At 26.5% G+C, this 18,789-nt stretch overlaps 1 protein-coding gene across 3 annotated transcripts in view; it reads left to right on the plus strand.

Moving 5' to 3' along the window:
• SppL (signal peptide peptidase-like protein) overlaps positions 1–11,587 on the plus strand; it is a 58,953-nt gene extending 47,366 nt beyond the window's left edge. For all 3 annotated transcript variants that reach the window (XM_075289903.1, XM_075289902.1, XM_075289904.1), the window contains 3 exons: positions 879–1,332; positions 10,304–10,424; positions 10,500–11,587. In XM_075289903.1, the coding sequence (XP_075146018.1) occupies positions 879–1,332; positions 10,304–10,424; positions 10,500–10,568 (644 nt within the window). In that variant the 3' untranslated portion in view covers positions 10,569–11,587. The remainder of the gene's footprint in view (positions 1–878; positions 1,333–10,303; positions 10,425–10,499) is intronic.
• The last annotated feature ends 7,202 nt before the right edge of the window (positions 11,588–18,789 follow it).

Here is an 18,789-nt window from a genome sequence, read left to right on the forward strand (position 1 = left end):
CAGCATTACCGAGAGGGGACAATCCACCGCTACCGCTGAATAGATTTCATCGAAACTGGTATTGAACCATAATCATGACCCTTTGTATACAAGGTGGGCCAGCTAACATATACATTTAACCACGGTGGATCGAGTGAACGGATGTAACACATATTGAAAAAGGAGCTTTTGGTCTAAAGCCACAGTTCCAAAAAATGTAAGAGGTCACCAGTTCAAAAAAAAAAAAAATAGAAGGGAAAGAGCCAAGTAGTTGCTTCGCTTGCACGAAAAATTCGCATCTTTGATTGGCTTTGTGAATTCAAATGAAAGTGAATGGAAATGGAGTGGAACACAGAAACGTCCGATGGTCGTTCCCCCCTCGTATTCATCGACCGTGAGGTCATATTAAATGTCCATTATTATGGGGAAAATGTGCTAAAGACAGTATTGAAGCCCTGAGAAGACATTGATTTCGTCCGCAGATCACGGACATTACAACACGACTCAACACCATCGCACTCAGCACGATTTTGGTGAATCTCAATCCGTTAAGTATTTTGGAGAGGTGGCATTAAAAAATTTCAAAATGTTGATCACGTCACAATGGAATGTTGGCACTAAAAAAATACCAAATAGTTGCTTACGCCAAGAAGGCGCCAAAACACCGCAGAGCCGCTTTCATGCAGCGTGTGATGGCTTTGTCGGCCATAATTCGTGCTAAGGGTGGTAAATTCGATAAAATCCAAACTGATTCTAAAATTTAATGTCATTTCCGGAATTGTTATTTTTTTTTTTGTGGTTCTGAAATAAAAAACCGATTTACTTTTTTGCATTACATATCACATATTTATTTTTTATTTATATTAATAATCTCTTTTATATACTTATCCTACTTCCAGCTATGGGTATGGGCCTTTGTGTGGCCTTCATTGCATTCGTACGTTTGCCGAGTCTAAAAGTCTCCACTCTCCTGCTAACCGGTCTGCTTATATATGATGTCTTTTGGGTTTTCTTCTCCTCATACATATTTAGCACAAATGTTATGGTGAAAGTTGCCACACGCCCAGCAGAAAATCCAGTGGGTATTGTGGCGCGAAAACTAAATTTGGGAAATATGGTTAAAGAAGCACCGAAATTAAATTTGCCTGGCAAACTGGTTTTTCCTAGCATACACAATACCGGTCACTTTTCCATGTTGGGTTTGGGTGATATTGTAATGCCCGGTTTGTTGCTGTGTTTTGTGCTTCGTTATGATGCATATAAGAAAGCTCAGATTGTAACAAACGATCAAATGCTACCACCGCCAAAAGGTGTCGGCTCAAGGTTGACATATTTTCATTGTTCCTTATTGGGGTAAGTAAAGAGATATTTAGAACATTAATTGTATAAATTGTTAAATCCGACCCATAAACAAAACACAGAAAAAAAAAACTATCACCACAAAACCACAATGAACTAATTAGTCTAAATCAGCCTGAACTAAATCGTACTGCCACCTTAAACTATCACCAAAATATTTCCAATTAAAAAGTTGATCGAAAAAGTTCTAAATTTTTTTTTAATTAAAATATTTATTTTATACAATTAACTTTAAAAAAATTAAATAGTGGAATCAGTGTTGCCAGTATTGGAGATTTTCCCCAAATTGGAAATATTTTTTCGTGAATAGGGATTTTGTTGGAAATAGAATGTAAAATACATTTCAATCAATATATACTGTGCGTTTTTCCACTGTGTTACAAATTGTAATAACGCAGTAGTTTATATACTTTAACTATGAATATGTTAGATTTATGAATACATATTTTTTCAGTTTAAATAAAATTTTAACACAATAGGTTATGGACCTATAGACACGTAAAATATTTTTTTTCAAATCGTTTTGGTAAAAAAGAAATTGAAAAAAATGGCCAGCAATAATATAACGTGCCCTTTAGAGCGATTAAAGGGCAGGGAGAACTTTGATGTCTGAAAAGACAAGCAAAATCTTTATTGGTGATAAAAGGATGCTGGAAAGCCGTTAACGAGGATATGCCTAATACGGAATTGAACGAACGTGCATTAGCGGAAATAACATTGATGGTTGACCCCAACAATTATGGACATATTGCCACAGCAACGACAGCCAAAGCTGCATGGAATGCATTGCTCAAAGCATATGAGGATAATGGGCTAACTAAAAAAGTTGAACTATTAAAACAGCTTGTGAACATCAAGTTTAAGGATTATAAATCGGTCCAAGATTATGTAAATGAGCTGATAATTACGGCTATCAAGGTAAAAAACGCAGGTTTGAATATAGATGACGAGCTGACAGCCTCACTAATGTTAGCTGGGTTGAGCGACGATTTCAAACCCTTGGTAATGGCCGTCGAAAATTCCAAAGAAAAATTGACTGTGGATATTGTCAAGAACCTTTTATTGCAAGATGCGAAATTCGACCAGAACATTGACAAGGAAGCTGTTCTCCAAGCGAAGTCATCAAACAAAAACAAGAAGCAAGTCATTTGTTTTAACTGCAAGAAAACTGGTCACATTGCGAAGAACTGTCCAAGTAAGAATGATTACAGACAAGCAGCCAAGAACAAATATGGTAAGAAATCGGAAATTTTATTTGCTAAGACAGAAGCTGGAATTTGTGCCAATGCTGCTACCGATATGAATACCAATGCGTACTCGTGGTACATAGATAGCGGCGCAAGTAACCATATGACAAATTCTGACGAGTATATGTACAACAAAAAGAATGTTGAAGGAAAAAAAGTCATAGTTGCAAATAAAGATGAACTTCAAGTGCAATCAGTCGGAGATATTGACTTGGAAGTAAATGTCGGAAAGGAGTCCGGAATTGTGACTGTAAAAGATGTGGAATATGTTCCAAATCTATGCACAAGTTTACTTTCCGTCAGACAAATCACTAAAAATAACAAAAAAGTCATTTTCAAGGGCGAATCATGTCACATATTTGACGATAAAGGCAACATTTTGGCCTCTGCAAAGATTAAAAATGATTTGTATCAATTGGATTGTAAAACCGCCATTAATAACTCAAAACTGTTTGCTGTTCTTAATGATGTCAATACTTGGCACCGCAGAATGGGACACATCTGCAACAAAAATTTAGATGAGGTGAAAAAAGCCAGTTTGGGAATCAGTTTTACCAAGAAAGAATTAGATCCATGCATCGTATGTGTGAAAGGAAAACAGACTCGTAAACCAAGTAAAGAGGAAGGGACACGTGCTAAAGAATTATTGGAACTTGTACATTCTGATGTAGTTGGACCACTCCAAGCAGAATCATTTTCGGGAAAACGGTTCATGGTTACATTTGTTGATGATTTTTCAAGGAAAGTTTTTGTGTACCCAATTGCAAGAAAATCGGAGGTATTTTGTATGTTTGAAGAATTCAAAAAGGCAGTTGAAAATCAAACTGAAAGAAAAATCAAAATTCTTCGATCCGATAATGGAGGTGAGTACATGAGCACAGAGTTTTCTAAATTTTTGAAAAGACATGGTATAATTCACCAAACGACATGTCCGTATACGCCGGAGCAAAATGGTGTTGCGGAAAGAAAGAACCGTACAATAGTGGAAAGGGTGCGTTGCATGTTAATTGATAGTGGTTTGGATAACCGATTCTGGGCAGAGGCAGCTGTTACTAGTGCATTTTTGATTAATAGAGTGCCATGTAGAGGTATGGACAAATGTCCGGAAGAAATATGGTCAACACGTCGTCCAAATTTAAAATTTTTGAGAGTTTTTGGATGTCCAGCTTTAGTCCATATCCCAAAGGAAAGGCGACATAAGTTGGATTCGAAATCGGTGGAATGTATCATGGTGGGTTACAGTACACACAAAAAGGCGTATAGACTATTCAATCCTCAAAACCATGAAATTATTGAAAGTCGTGATGTGGTATTTCTAGAAAATAGAAAAGTACATTTGAATTCAACTAGTCACCAAGATTTTTATTATCCACAGATCGATCATTTTGAGAGTATTGATTCAAGGGAGAGAGACAATATATTAATGGAAGAATCAACACCCACAATAAACTCTAATGATGAATCTGATCTACCTTTGGATGACGTTAATGAAACACTAACACCAAATAATACTTCTATTCAAGATTCTGATACAGATTGTGAGTATGTAGATTCCGAATGGCAATCAAATGCAGAAGAGGATGGACGTCAAAGCGATAGCTCATGGTCATCGAGCGCATATAACAGACAAATGAATTCCGACGAACCTGTTAGAAAATCTGAACGCATTGCAGCAAGAAGGCAACAATCGTCAATTTTCTGTGCCATGGATTTTGTCTCAAATGATCCTGCCACCTTTCAAGAAGCGATGTCATCAGGAAATGCGAGTGAATGGAAGATAGCAATGGAGGAAGAAATAACTTCCCTGAACGAAAATAAGACATGGATACTGACAGAACTTCCGAAAAACGAGAAAGCCATTAAATCAAAGTGGGTGTTCAAAACTAAATACAAAGATGGTGGTACTCCCATGAAATTTAAGGCAAGACTGGTTGCAAAAGGTTTCACGCAGAGAGAAGGCATTGACTTCAATGAAACTTTTGCGCCCGTCGTCAGATACAACTCCATAAGATACTTAGTTTCTTTGGCCGCTAAATATAATATGAGTATACATCAAATGGATGCAGTTAGCGCCTATCTCAATGGGAATTTAAAAGAAACTATATATATGCAACAACCCGAAGGCTTTAACGATGGCTCAAAGAAGGTATGCAAACTCATAAAATCAATATATGGATTGAAACAATCAGGAAGGGTATGGAACGAAACAATTAATTCCGAACTTTTGAAGATAGGACTTACTCGTAGTGAAGTCGATCAGTGTATTTATTTCAAAATAACTGACGAATTCAAATTATACGTCGCATTGTATGTAGACGATGTCCTGATTTTTTCTGACAAAATTAATAGTATAAAAAATACAAAGAAGAAGCTATCGAAAGTGTTCAAAATGAAAGATATGGGCGAAGCATCAAATATTCTTGGAATGCGAATAACTCGTGGGAAAAACAGCATCAACATTGACCAATCGAAATATATTGGAGACGTTTTGAAGCGTTTTGGAATGATTGATTGCAACCCAAGTTTAAGTCCGATTGACATTAATCAAAAGCTTTCAAATTCAATGTGCCCCAAGAGTGATAAGGAAAAAGAAGAAATGTCGAAAGTTCCATTCATGCAAGCGGTGGGATGTCTTTTGTTTGCATCAATCGTATCTCGTCCAGATATTACATATGCCGTAAATATGCTAAGCCGATTTAGTTCCAACCCTGGAAAGGCACATTGGGAGGCAGCGAAGAGAGTAATGCGATATTTAAAAGGAACGATCAATGCAGAACTCGTTTATAAAACTGACTTGGAACAATCAAATATGACAGGATACTGCGATGCAGACTGGGCAGGAAGTGTCGATGATCGGTTATCAACAACAGGCTATGTGTTCATTAACCAATCTGCAGCAGTATCTTGGGCTACGAAGAAACAGAAGACCGTAGCTTTATCATCAACCGAGGCAGAATTCATGTCCTTAACTGCTGCAATTCAAGAATCTGTTTATCTTAAAAGGCTTGATGTGGAACTCAATAGAAATGTAAACAAAACTATGAAGATTTTCTGCGACAACAAGGGAGCTATTCAAGTTGCTTTGAATAATAATTATTCAAATAGGACGAAACATGTGGATATAAAGGCGAAATTTATTAGACAGAAAGTTGATGCGAAAGAAATCGAGCTTGAATATATTCCTACAAATGAAATGCTGGCAGACGTATTCACAAAAGCAGTATCGCCAAAGAAATTAAATTATTTTAAAACTAAGTTTGGTCTTCTATGAATTCACATTTTTTATTTGTTTTTGTTATTAACAATTTTATTGATATTTTACATTCAGGGAGAGTGTTGGAAATAGAATGTAAAATACATTTCAATCAATATATACTGTGCGTTTTTCCACTGTGTTACAAATTGTAATAACGCAGTAGTTTATATACTTTAACTATGAATATGTTAGATTTATGAATACATATTTTTTCAGTTTAAATAAAATTTTAACACAATAGATTTGGTGGGGAATTTCCATAAATTTGGGAATTTTTGTTGGGATTTTTTCGAGAAATCGGTAAAATTCTATTTCTATAGGAAATTTTGTCAAAATTCTATTTCTATAGGAAATTTTGTCAAAATTCTATTTCTATAGGAAATTTTGTCAAAATTCTATTTCTATAGTAAATCTTTTCAAAATTTTATTTCTATAGAAAAGTTTATCAAAATTTTATTTCTATAGAAAATTTTCTCAAAATTTTATTTCTATAGAAATTTTTTGTCAAAAAAATTTCTATAGATTTTATTTCTATAGAAAATTTTGTCAAAATTTTATTTCTATCGAAAATTTTTCATAAGCTTATTTCTCTCGAAATTTGTCAAAATTTTATTTCTATAGAAAATTTTGTCAAAATTTTACTTCTATAGAAGATTTTGTCAAAATTTTATTTCTATATAAAATGTAAAAATTTTATTTCTATAGAAAATTTTGTCAAAATTTTATTTCTATAGAAAATTTTGTCAAAATTTTATTTGTATATAAAAGTTTGTCAAAATTTTATTTCCATAGAAAATTTTGTAAAAATTTTATTTCTATAGAAAATTTTGTCAACATTTTATTTCTATAGGAAATTTTGTAAAAATTCTTTTTCTATAAAAATGTTGTCAAAATTTTATTGCTATAGAAACTTTTGTCAAAATGTTATCTATAGAAACTTTTTTTTCAAAATTTTATTTCTATAGAAAATTTTATAAAGATTTTATTTCTATAGAAAATTTTGTCAAAATTTCTTTAGACAATTTCTATAGACAATTTTGTCAAATTTTTATTTCTATAGAAACTTTTGTCAAAATTTTATTCCTATAGGAAATTTTGTCAAAATTCTTTTTCTATAGAAAATTTTGTCAAAATTTTATTTCTATAGAAAATTTTGTCAAAATTTTATTTCTATAGAAAATTTTATTTCTATAGAAAATTTTGTCAAAATTTTATTTGTATATAAAAGGTTGTCAAAATTTTATTTCCATAGAAAATTTTGTCAAAATTTTATTTCTATAGGAAATTTTGTCAAAATTTTATTTCTATAGAAAATTTTGTCAAAATTTTATTTCTATAGAAAATTTTGTCAAAATTTTATTTCTATACAAAATTTTGTCAAAATTTTATGTCTATAGAAAATTGTATCAAAATTTTATTTATATAGAATATTTTGTCAAAATTTTATTTCTATAGAAAATTTTGTCAATATTTTATTTCTATACACAATTTTTTCAAAATTTTATTTCTATAGAAAATTTTGTCAAAATTTTCTTTCTATAGAAAATTTGTCAAAATTTTATATCTATAGAAAATTTTGTCAAAATTTTATTTCTATAGAAAATTTTGTCAAAATTTTATTTCTATAGGAAATTTTGTCAAAATTTTATTTCTATAGGAAATTTTGTCAAAATTCTATTTCTATAGGAAATTTTGTCAAAATTCTATTTCTATAGGAAATTTTGTCAAAATTCTATTTCTATAGTAATTTTTTTCAAAATTTTATTTCTATAGAAACTGTTGTCAAAATTTTATTTCTATAGAAAATTTTGTCGAATCTTTATTTCTATAGAAAATTTTTGTCAAAATGTTAATTCTATAGAAAAATTTCTCAACATTTTATTTCTATAGAAAATTTTGTCAAAATTTTATTTCTATCGAAAATTTTTCATAAGCTTATTTCTATCGAAATTTGTCAAAATTTTATTTCTATCGAAAATTTTGTCAAAATTTTACTTCTATAGAAGATTTTGTCAAAATTTTATTTCTATATAAAATGTTGTAAAAATTTTATTTCTATAGAAAATTTTGTCAAAATTTTATTTGTATATAAAAGTTTGTCAAAATTTTATTTCCATAGAAAATTTTGTCAAAATTTTATTTCTATTGAAAATTTTTTCAAAATTTTATTTCTATAGGAAATTTTTTAAAAATTCTTTTTCTATAAAAAATGTTGTCAAAATTTTATTGCTATAGAAAGTTTTGTCAAAATGTTATTCCTATAGAAATTTTTTTCAAAATTTTATTTCTATAGGAAATTTTATCAAGATTTTATTTCTAATTATACAATTATTTGTAATTTGTATCTGGCGTTTTCTTTTCAATGGCTCTATTAACCATGTTCCTTAATCTATATCTGTCCATAAAGCTCGAATAATAATTGTATAATTAGATATAATGCATTTGGACGTCAATTGCCTGTTTCGGTATCAGGCTAACATGTAATATAAGATTTTATTTCTATAGAAAATTTTGTCAAAATTTCTATAGACAATTTTGTCAACTTTTTATTTCTATAGAAACTTTTGTCAAAATTTTATTCCTATAGGAAATTTTGTCAAAATTCTTTTTCTATAGAAAATTTTGTCAAAATTTTATTTCTATTTTTATTTCTATTGCTATAGAAAATTTTGTCAAAATTTTATTTCTATAGAAAATTTTGTCAAAATTTTATTTCTGTAGAAAATTTTGTCAAAATTTTATTTCTATAGAAAATTTTGTCAAAATTTTATTTCTATACAAAATTTTGTCAAAATTGTATGTCTATAGAAAATTGTATCAAAATTTTATTTCTATAGAATATTTTGTCAAAATTTTATTTCTATAGAAAATTTTGTCAATATTTTATTTCTATAGAAAATTTTTTCAAAATTTTATTTCTATAGAAAATTTTGTCAAAATTTTATTTCTATAGAAAATTTGTCAAAGTTTTATTTCTATAGAAAATTTTGTCAAAATTTTATTTCTATAGAAAATTTTGTCAAAATTTTATTTCTATAGGAAATTTTGTCAACATTTTATTTCTATAGGAAATTTTGTCAAAATTCTTTTTCTATAAAAAATTTTGTCAAAATTTTATTGCTATAGAAACTTTTGTCAAAATGTTATTCCTATAGAAAATTTTGTCAAAATTTTATTGCTATAGAAAATTTTACCAAGATTTTATTTCTATAGAAAATGTTGTCAAAATTTTATTTCTACAGAAAATTTTGTTACAATTTTGTTATATAGACAATTTTGTCAAATTTTTATTTCTATAGAAACTTTTGTCAAAATTTTATTCCTATAGGAAATTTTGTCAAAATTTTATTTCTATAGAAAATTTTGTCAAGATTTTATTTTTATAGAAAATTTTGTCAAAATTTTATTTCTATATAAATTTTGTCAAAATTTTTTTTCTATAGAAAATTATGTCAAAATTTTATTTCTATAAAAAATTTTGTCAAAATTTTATTTTTATAAAAAATTTTATAAAAATTTTATTTCTATAGAAAATTTTGTCAAAATTTTATTGCTGTAGAAAAGTTTGTCAAAATTTTTATTTCTATAGAAAATTTTGTTAAAATTTTATTTCTATAGAAAATTTTATTTCTATAGAAAATTTTGTTAAAATTTTATGTCTGTAAAAAATGTTGTCAAAATTTTATTGCTGTAGAAAAGTTTGTCAAAATTTTATTTCTATAAAAATTGTCAAAATTTTATTTCTATAGAAAATTTTGTCAAAATTTTACTTCTATAGAAAATTTTTTCAAAATTTTATTTCTATAGAAAATTTTGTCAAAATTTTATTTCTATAGAAAATTTTGTCAAAATTTTATTTCTATAGAAAATTTTGTCAAAATTTTATTTCTATAGAAAATTTTGTCAAAATTTTATTTCTATAGAAAATTTTGTCAATTTTATTTCAATAGAAAATTTTGTCAAAATTTTATTTCTATAGAAAATTTTTTCAAAATTTTATTTCTATAGAAAATTTTGTCCAAATTTTATTTCTATAGAAAATTTTGTCCAAATTTTATTTCTATAGAAAATTTTGTCCAAATTTTATTTCTATAGCCAATTTTGTCAAAATTTTATTTCTATAAAAAATTTTGTCAAATTTTTATTTCTATAAAAAATGTTGTCAAAATTTTATTTCTATAGAAAATTTTGTCAAAATTTTATTTCTATAGAAAATTTTGTCAAAATTTTATTTCTATAGAAAATTTTGTCAAAATGTTATTTCTATAGAAAACTGATCTACATCTACAGCAGAGCCTTTTTCTTTATTTTTTGTTTTTGATCCTATCACGAAATTAATTGATATAATAATTTTGTGAATTGGTAAAGTATATCACAGACAAAGTTCCTCCAAATAATAAGTGGTTTTTTCACACAAAGAGTTTTGTTATAAAATTTCACATTTTTCTTTTTTTAATTTTAGTTACTTTCTTGGATTGCTTACTGCAACAGTAAGTTCTGAGGTATTTAAAGCTGCACAGCCAGCTCTTCTCTATTTGGTTCCATTCACCTTACTGCCTTTGTTGACAATGGCCTATTTAAAGGTAAATGTGATTTCTAAATCATACTTTCAACCTAAATCTAATATCCTTGTCTTTTTGTTTTATTTTATTAACTAGGGTGATCTACGTCGGATGTGGAGTGAACCATTCATTACCCAACAACCTTCAAAACAACTGGAAGTCTGAGTGTTTTTCTTCAAACGAAAATACTTTTTTATCACTACTACTACTACTATTACAACTATTAAACTTAATGTATAAATTATAAGTTCAACACCCCCCTCTCTCTTTCTCCCCAAACAAGATTTTTGTTTTTAGTAGTAAAGAAAAAAGAAGATAATTTTTTTACAAAACCATTAAAAAAAACAAACGATGAAAAAAAGTATGAAGAAAAAAACCAATTTTATTTAAATATAAGATAGGTTAGTGATTTCAAATTTATTTTTAAATGCATTTCTTTTTGTAAGTTTTAGCATATTTTTCTATACAAAAACAAAAAAAAAATGAAAACAATTATCCTTCCATTATTTACTTGTCGTTGTAAGATTGTTTTGTTTTTTTGTTTTTTTTTTTTTTTTATTTTTTTATTTTTCTTTTTTTTACAATTATTAATATTATTATTATTTTAATACTTGGAGGAATTTGGTGTTTTTACATTTTGTTTTAAGTATTGCCCCCCAACCACTCTAGTTTTCCTCCATTACAATGCATCCCGTCGTCATTTTAGCAAAGCATAATGAACATTTCGTCACATTACTTACAATAAACAAAAAAATACTACAAAAACAAATGCATATTACAACAAAAACGGAAAATTATAATGATGGAAATAAGAACAAAAAGAAAAAACAAAAACAAATAAAATAGCAACTATTATTATAAAATAATATAAAAACATGAAAAAAACAACAACAAAACGAATAACAAAATGCATAGTATTAAACACAAACAAAAAATAAACTGAAAACTCTTGAAATTATTGCAATGAACAAAATAATGCAAAACAACCCCCCAGAGATTATCCCTCTCTAATGATAAAAAACACACTCACACACACACAGAAAGAAATTTTATAAAAATGTATTTTATTGTATTAAGTCGGACTAATTTGTAGTTGAATTATTTTATGATTAAACTATAAAGAAGTCATTAAAGAAAACGGTATATATGTTATAATACTACAATACAAACAAATAATATCCAAACCATCTATCATTTTGAATTCATTTGTATTCTCTTTCAAAGCTTTTTGTTGAATTTATCTCCTTTTTTCCCCAAATGTTATTGGTGATATTTGCTAAAGGGCATAGTTCTGAAGCACTGTCATTTTATAAAAAAGAATATAAAAAGAAGATGGGAAATTTGTATGCATGCTACACAGAAAAAATATAAACAGACAAATTTAATTGAATTAAAAAACAAAATATTCAATTAAAAATTTAATTGAATTTAAAGAAATATATTCAATTAAAAATTTAATTCAACTAAAAAAATCAATCGTAAAAAATATAAACGAAATTTTTCTAATTAAGATTTTATTTAAATGTTAAAAATTATTCTGTAATTGATTAGACATTTTTTTATTTAAAAAAACAATCGCTAAAAATTAAAAAAACAAAATTCAATTAAATTTTTAAAAAATATTCAATGAAAAATTTTTTATTACAAACAATTAATTGCAAAAAATATAAAAAAATCCAATTAAAATTCTAATTAGATTTTAAAAAATATTCAATTAAAAATCCAATTATTTTTTTAATTTTAAACTAGATTTTTAATTACAAAAAAATCAATCGCATCAAAAATATAAACAAACTTTTTCCAATTAAAATTTGAATTAAATTTGAAATATTATTCAATTAAAAATGCAATTGTTTTTTAATTTTAAACTAGATTTTTAATTACAAAAAATCAATCGCATCAAAAAAATAAACAAAATTTTTCCTATTAAAATTTTAATTAAATTTTAAAAAATATGCAATTAAAAATTTAACTGATTTTTTTTAATTTGCAAAAATTCAATCACAAAAATTAATTGGATCGACTAATTTTTGATTCTTTAATTTCTGCGATTGAAGAAATTTTAATTAAAAATGAATTAAATCAATTAATTTCTTGATTGAAGTGAAAGAATTTTTTTCTGTGTACATACCAATGTTGGATTTGCATGTCTCTTGTCTTCTTTAATTTTTTGAATTCGAATTACTTTAAGGATGAGTTACATACCATGCGTTAATGCGTCCGTTGATTGAAGAGTTGAATTTTCTCTTTGAAATCAACAGTTTTGTTAGAGTGTTTCAAACTGAAAAAATCAACGCCTGAATAACGCATGATATGTAACTCAACCTTCAACTTAATTCATCGTACTAGTTGGCAAAAAACCGTTCACACATCTCAAAAAAATTATTGCTGGAAAGAAATTTTTATTTTAAAGGAGAGGTGATTGCCGAAATTGAGGTTTCTTCACTCTAAATGCCTATAATTCATAAACTAATCATACAACATTTGTTAAATTTTCATATGGAAAGTTTGAAGGTTAGGTCTAACTAAAGATCATATTGATTAACACTGGGAACTTTCCAATTCACCTTTTAATAAGACAAAGACAAATTTCTCTAAATTATTTCATGATCTCAATTTCTTCTTAATTCTGAACCCAAATCCGGTATGCACTTGTATCAAATAATTTTGCTATAATAAATACATGGTTGGTTTGTTACAAAATTTTTCCTATAGCGATGTTATCGATTGTTTACATTCAATATCCCATAAATATAATATGGTAAAACGTCCTTATCGGTATATAACAGAAATTTTCGCTAGAGCTGCATACCGGAGGAGAGAGACCTTCCACGGCAGACCAGGGTAGTTTTGGCCCAACTTAAATCAGGCAAGTGCAGCCGCCTCAATTCCACTTATCAGCAGCGTAGCTGACTTGTGTCCCATCTGTAATCAAGGGCCACATGACACTCCTCAACATTTTCGCTTGCCCAGCTAAGCCTACCCGTCTCACCTCCAGATCACTCTGGACGCACCCCATCCTTGTCGCAGAGTTCCTTGATCTGGCTACTAGTTGAACTACACAAGCATAGAACAAAAGGGATGAAACTACATTACAAAACTGTTACAACAACACCAAAAACCAGGCTTAAGGCTGTAAACGATTTGAAACTCTATGCTGTTAATTTCACATAGGTTTTTATGTTTTTTGCTTTAACGAAATTTTGCCACAATCCGGGGTAGACATTAGATGTTATTGTCTGCTCATAAGAAACGCACGATACTGCATTATCGACACACTTGAATTGTCAGTAGAAGTGCTTCAAGTCCAATGACTTACAGGGATTTTGATACAGAAAATTGAGCATACGACATTATCGACTGTTTAAAAAATATACTTTCGTTATGTGTAATGGAAAATTATTGTTTTTTTTTTTCATAAAAAGGATCTTTTGAAAAGTGCTTTCTATTTTGTAAATACGGTTACAACAATTTGTAGAATTCTACTAAAACCGGTTGATCTTTTACTGTTTGGTAGATTGGTAGAATTCTTGATGTTTTGGTAGATTTTGCATAACATTCCACTCAAACTAAGAGGTAATTAAAATGTTGACAAAATTTTCTATAGAAATAAAATTTTGACAAAATATTCTATAGTAATAAAATTTTGACAAAATTTTCTATAGAAATAAAATTTTGACAAAATTTTCTATAGAAATAAAATTTTGACAAAATTTTCTATAGAAATAAAATTTTAACAAAATTTTCTATAGAAATAAAGTTTTGACAAAATTTTCTAAGAAATAAAATTTTGACAAAATTTTCTATAAAAATAAAATTTTGACAAAATTTTCTATAGAAATAAAATGTTGACAAAATTTTCTATAGAAATAAAATTTTGAGAAAATTTTCTATAGAAATACAATTTTCAGAAAATTTTCTATAATAATAACATTTTCAGAAAATTTTCTATAAAAATAAAATTTTGACAAAATTTTCTATAGAAATAAAATTTTGACAAAATGTTCTATAGAAATAAAATTTTGACAAAATTTTCTATAGAAATAAAATTTTGACAAAATTTTCTATAGAAATAAAATTTTGACAAACTTTTCTATAGAAATAAAATTTTGAAAAAATTTTCTATAGAAATAAAATTTTGAAAAAATTTTCTATAGAAATAAAATTTTGACAAAATTTTCTGTAGAAATAAAATTTTGACAAACTTTTCTATAGAAATAAAATTTTGACAAAATTTTCTATAGAAATAAAATTTTGACAAAATTTTCTATAGAAATAAAATTTTGACAAAATTTTCTATAGAAATAAAATTTTGAGAAAATTTTCTATAGAAATAAAATTTTGACAAAATTTTCTATAGAAATAAAATGTTGACAAAATTTTCTATAGAAATAAAATTTTGAGAAAATTTTCTATAGAAATACAATTTTCAGAAAATTTTCTATAATAATAACATTTTCAGAAAATTTTCTATAAAAATAAAATTTTGGCAAAATTTTCTAAGGAAATAAAATTTTGACAAAATTTTCTATAGAAATAAAATTTTGACAAAATTTTCTATAGAAATAAAATTTTGACAAAATTTTCTATAGAAATAAAATTTTGACAAACTTTTCTATAGAAATACAATTTTGACAAAATTTTCTATAGAAATAAAATTTCGACAAAATTTTCTATAGAAATAAAATTTTGACAAAATTTCCTAAGGAAATAACATTTTGACAAAATTTTCTATAGAAATAAAATTTTAACAAGATTTTCTACCGAAGAAAAATTTTGCAAAATAAGATTTTTTGGCAGTTTCTTGGTAAAATTTTCTCCAAATTTGGCACTGGACACTGTATTATCGACACGCAAACGAAATTTTCTGTTTCATTATTATTAAAAATAGGAAAAAATGTGGCCCTTTGTCATTGAGACAACCCATGTATGGAAGAAACTTTGCTAGGTGTAAGCATGTCATATCGGAACTAATAATGAATTGCTCAAATATCTTTTACGATTCGATATACATGTCGATAGAAATAAAATTTTGACAAAATTTTCTATAGAAATAACATTTTGACAAAATTTTCTGTAGAAATAAAATTTTGACAAAATTTTCTATAGAAATAAAATTTTGACATTTTCTATAGAAATAAAATTTTGACAAAATTTTCAATAGAAATAACATTTTGACAAAATTTTCTATAGAAATAAAATTTTGACAAAATTTTCTATAGAAATAAAATTTTGACAAAATTTTCTATAGAAATAAAATTTTGACAAAATTTTCTATAGAAATAAAATGTTGACAAAATTTATTATAAAAATAAAATTTTGACAAAATTTTCTATAGAAATAAAATGTTGACAAAATTTTCTATAGAAATAAAATTTTGAGAAAATTTTCTATAGAAATACAATTTTCAGAAAATTTTCTATAATAATAACATTTTCAGAAAATTTTCTATAAAAATAAAATTTTGGCAAAATTTTCTAAGGAAATAAAATTTTGACAAAATTTTCTATAGAAATAAAATTTTGACAAAATTTTCTATAGAAATAAAATTTTGACAAACTTTTCTATAGAAATAAAATTTTGAAAAAATTTTCTATAGAAATAAAATTTTGAAAAAATTTTCTATAAACTTTTCAACCCATGTATGGAAGAAACTTTGCTAGGTGTAAGCATGTCATATCGGAACTAATAATGAATTGCTCAAATATCTTTTACGATTCGATATACATGTCGATAGAAATAAAATTTTGACAAAATTTTCTATAGAAATAAAATTTTGACAAAATTTTCTGTAGAAATAAAATTTTGACAAAATTTTCTATAGAAATAAAATTTTGACATTTTCTATAGAAATAAAATTTTGACAAAATTTTCAATAGAAATAACATTTTGACAAAATTTTCTATAGAAATAAAATTTTGACAAAATTTTCTATAGAAATAAAATTTTGACAAAATTTTCTATAGAAATAAAATTTTGACAAAATTTTCTATAGAAATAAAATTTTGACAAAATTTATTATAAAAATAAAATTTTGACAAAATTTTCTATAGAAATAAAATGTTGACAAAATTTTCTATAGAAATAAAATTTTGAGAAAATTTTCTATAGAAATACAATTTTCAGAAAATTTTCTATAATAATAACATTTTCAGAAAATTTTCTATAAAAATAAAATTTTGGCAAAATTTTCTAAGGAAATAAAATTTTGACAAAATTTTCTATAGAAATAAAATTTTGACAAAATTTTCTATAGAAATAAAATTTTGACAAAATTTTCTATAGAAATAAAATTTTGACAAACTTTTCTATAGAAATAAAATTTTGAAAAAATTTTCTATAGAAATAAAATTTTGAAAAAATTTTCTATAGAAATAAAATTTTGACAAAATTTTCTATAAACTTTTCTATAGAAATAAAATTTTGACAAACTTTTCTATAGAAATAAAATTTTGACAAAATTTTCTATAGAAATAAAATTTTGACAAAATTTTCTATAGAAATAAAATTTTGACAAAATTTTTTATAGAAGTAAAATTTTGACAAAATTTTCTATAGAAATAAAATGTTGAGAAAATTTTCTATAGAAGTAAAATTTTCAGAAAATTTTCTATAGTAATAAAATTTTGACAAAATGTTCTAAAGAAATAAAATTTTGACAAAATTTTCTACAGAAGAAAAATTTTGCAAAATAAGATTTTTGGTAGTTTCTTGGTAAAATTTTCTCCAAATTTGTCCCTATGCACTGTATTATCTACGTGTAAACGAAATTTTCTGTTTCATTATTATTAAAACTATGAAAAAATGAGGCCCTTTGTCATTGAGGCAACCCATTTATGGAAGAAACTTTGCTAGGTGTAAGCATGTCATATCGGAACTAATAATAAATTGTTCAAATGTCTTTTACGATTCGATATACATGTCGATACGCGCAGTTTACTAAGCCCAATATGAACCTCTGCGGAAATTTCGTTTCGGACCGATAGCACAGTTTTGCTATATATTATGGCAGCAAAATGTAAATACTCGATAATACCGTCTCACAAATGTTTTTTTAGCAAATATCTATGGCAAAGCTCGGTGTGCGGCTTTTGCGGAAAATCTTGTTGCATACCGATAATACAATTATCCCATGTATTTCATGAGGCAGATATGAACCTGTAACGGAATATCCGCTATCCATAAGAAATGCATTGCTGCATTTGCTAACGAAAATCCCATTAGCATTGTTATCGATTGTTTATATAAGAACTACATGGAAAAATTGTGTTATTGACACGCAAACTAAATTTCCTCTAGAACAAGCGCTAACAACGGCTCACGGAAAAATCGGACATAAGCAATGCATTTTTAAGCCTATAAGAATCTTAATCGAAAATACCAATATTATCGATAGAAGAATGTTAACATTTTCTACCATATGGAATACATAAGCGAACTGCCCTTTTGGCATGCAAATGAAATTTTTGTTTCAGGAACATAACGGGCTCTTTGGAAGTAGATACAGCATTATCGACATAAACTAAACTTTTATTAGCTACAGCAACTGAACTAAAGAATTGTTTTCGATTGTTTGAAGATGTCCGCATATTTTTCTCAATCGATAACATCCCCCCAAAGGAAATTTTCCCTAGAGGTGCATACCGAGCTTAAGTCAAAGCTACCAATAACAATTGTCGTTATCATTTTTGATCATCCACTTCTTATGGGAATCGAATCGCATAAATATCTACAAGTGCACATATTAAATCATTGTGTTCATTTTATATTTTTTCTTCTTTTTTTGTACAAATGTCTATCATCTTATAATTATAAATAATTATGTACTTTGTTATAATCATATACCACTAATATAATATAAAATGTGTATTAAAAACAAACAAGTATAACTTAACAAAAAAAAAACAGAAAACAACAACAACATTGAAAACCAAACCATCTTAGAAGTATATAAATATATTTCAATTATTATTATATACTAAATAACAATATAAATATATTAATATTAAATACAATAATTATTTAAAATAGATTGTAAGTTAACACGGTTAAAAGAATTTTTAAATAAAGAAATAATTCAAGAAAAATTAGATTGGGAATGTAGTTATATATATTCGGCCACGCCGACTCCAATACCAAATGCAATGGAATCAGCAGACAAAACCCTCTACTAATCACAAAGTCAAAGAAAGTCAAAGTCATATTCGCAAAATAATTGGATAATTTAACCACTTCCCCTGCCAACATTTATTGAATTTGATGGCGCTTCTGAGAATCCCCAACACGTCGAAAACAGTCGTATGCGATATCCAAAACTTGTCGCAAAAGTGTCGTCACTATTGAGAAGTTGTACCACGCCAAGTTATTACAAAAAAGCATCGGATGA

This window comes from Haematobia irritans, chromosome 1, assembly GCF_050003625.1.
Source record: "Haematobia irritans isolate KBUSLIRL chromosome 1, ASM5000362v1, whole genome shotgun sequence".
Taxonomy (NCBI): Eukaryota; Metazoa; Arthropoda; class Insecta; order Diptera; family Muscidae; genus Haematobia; species Haematobia irritans.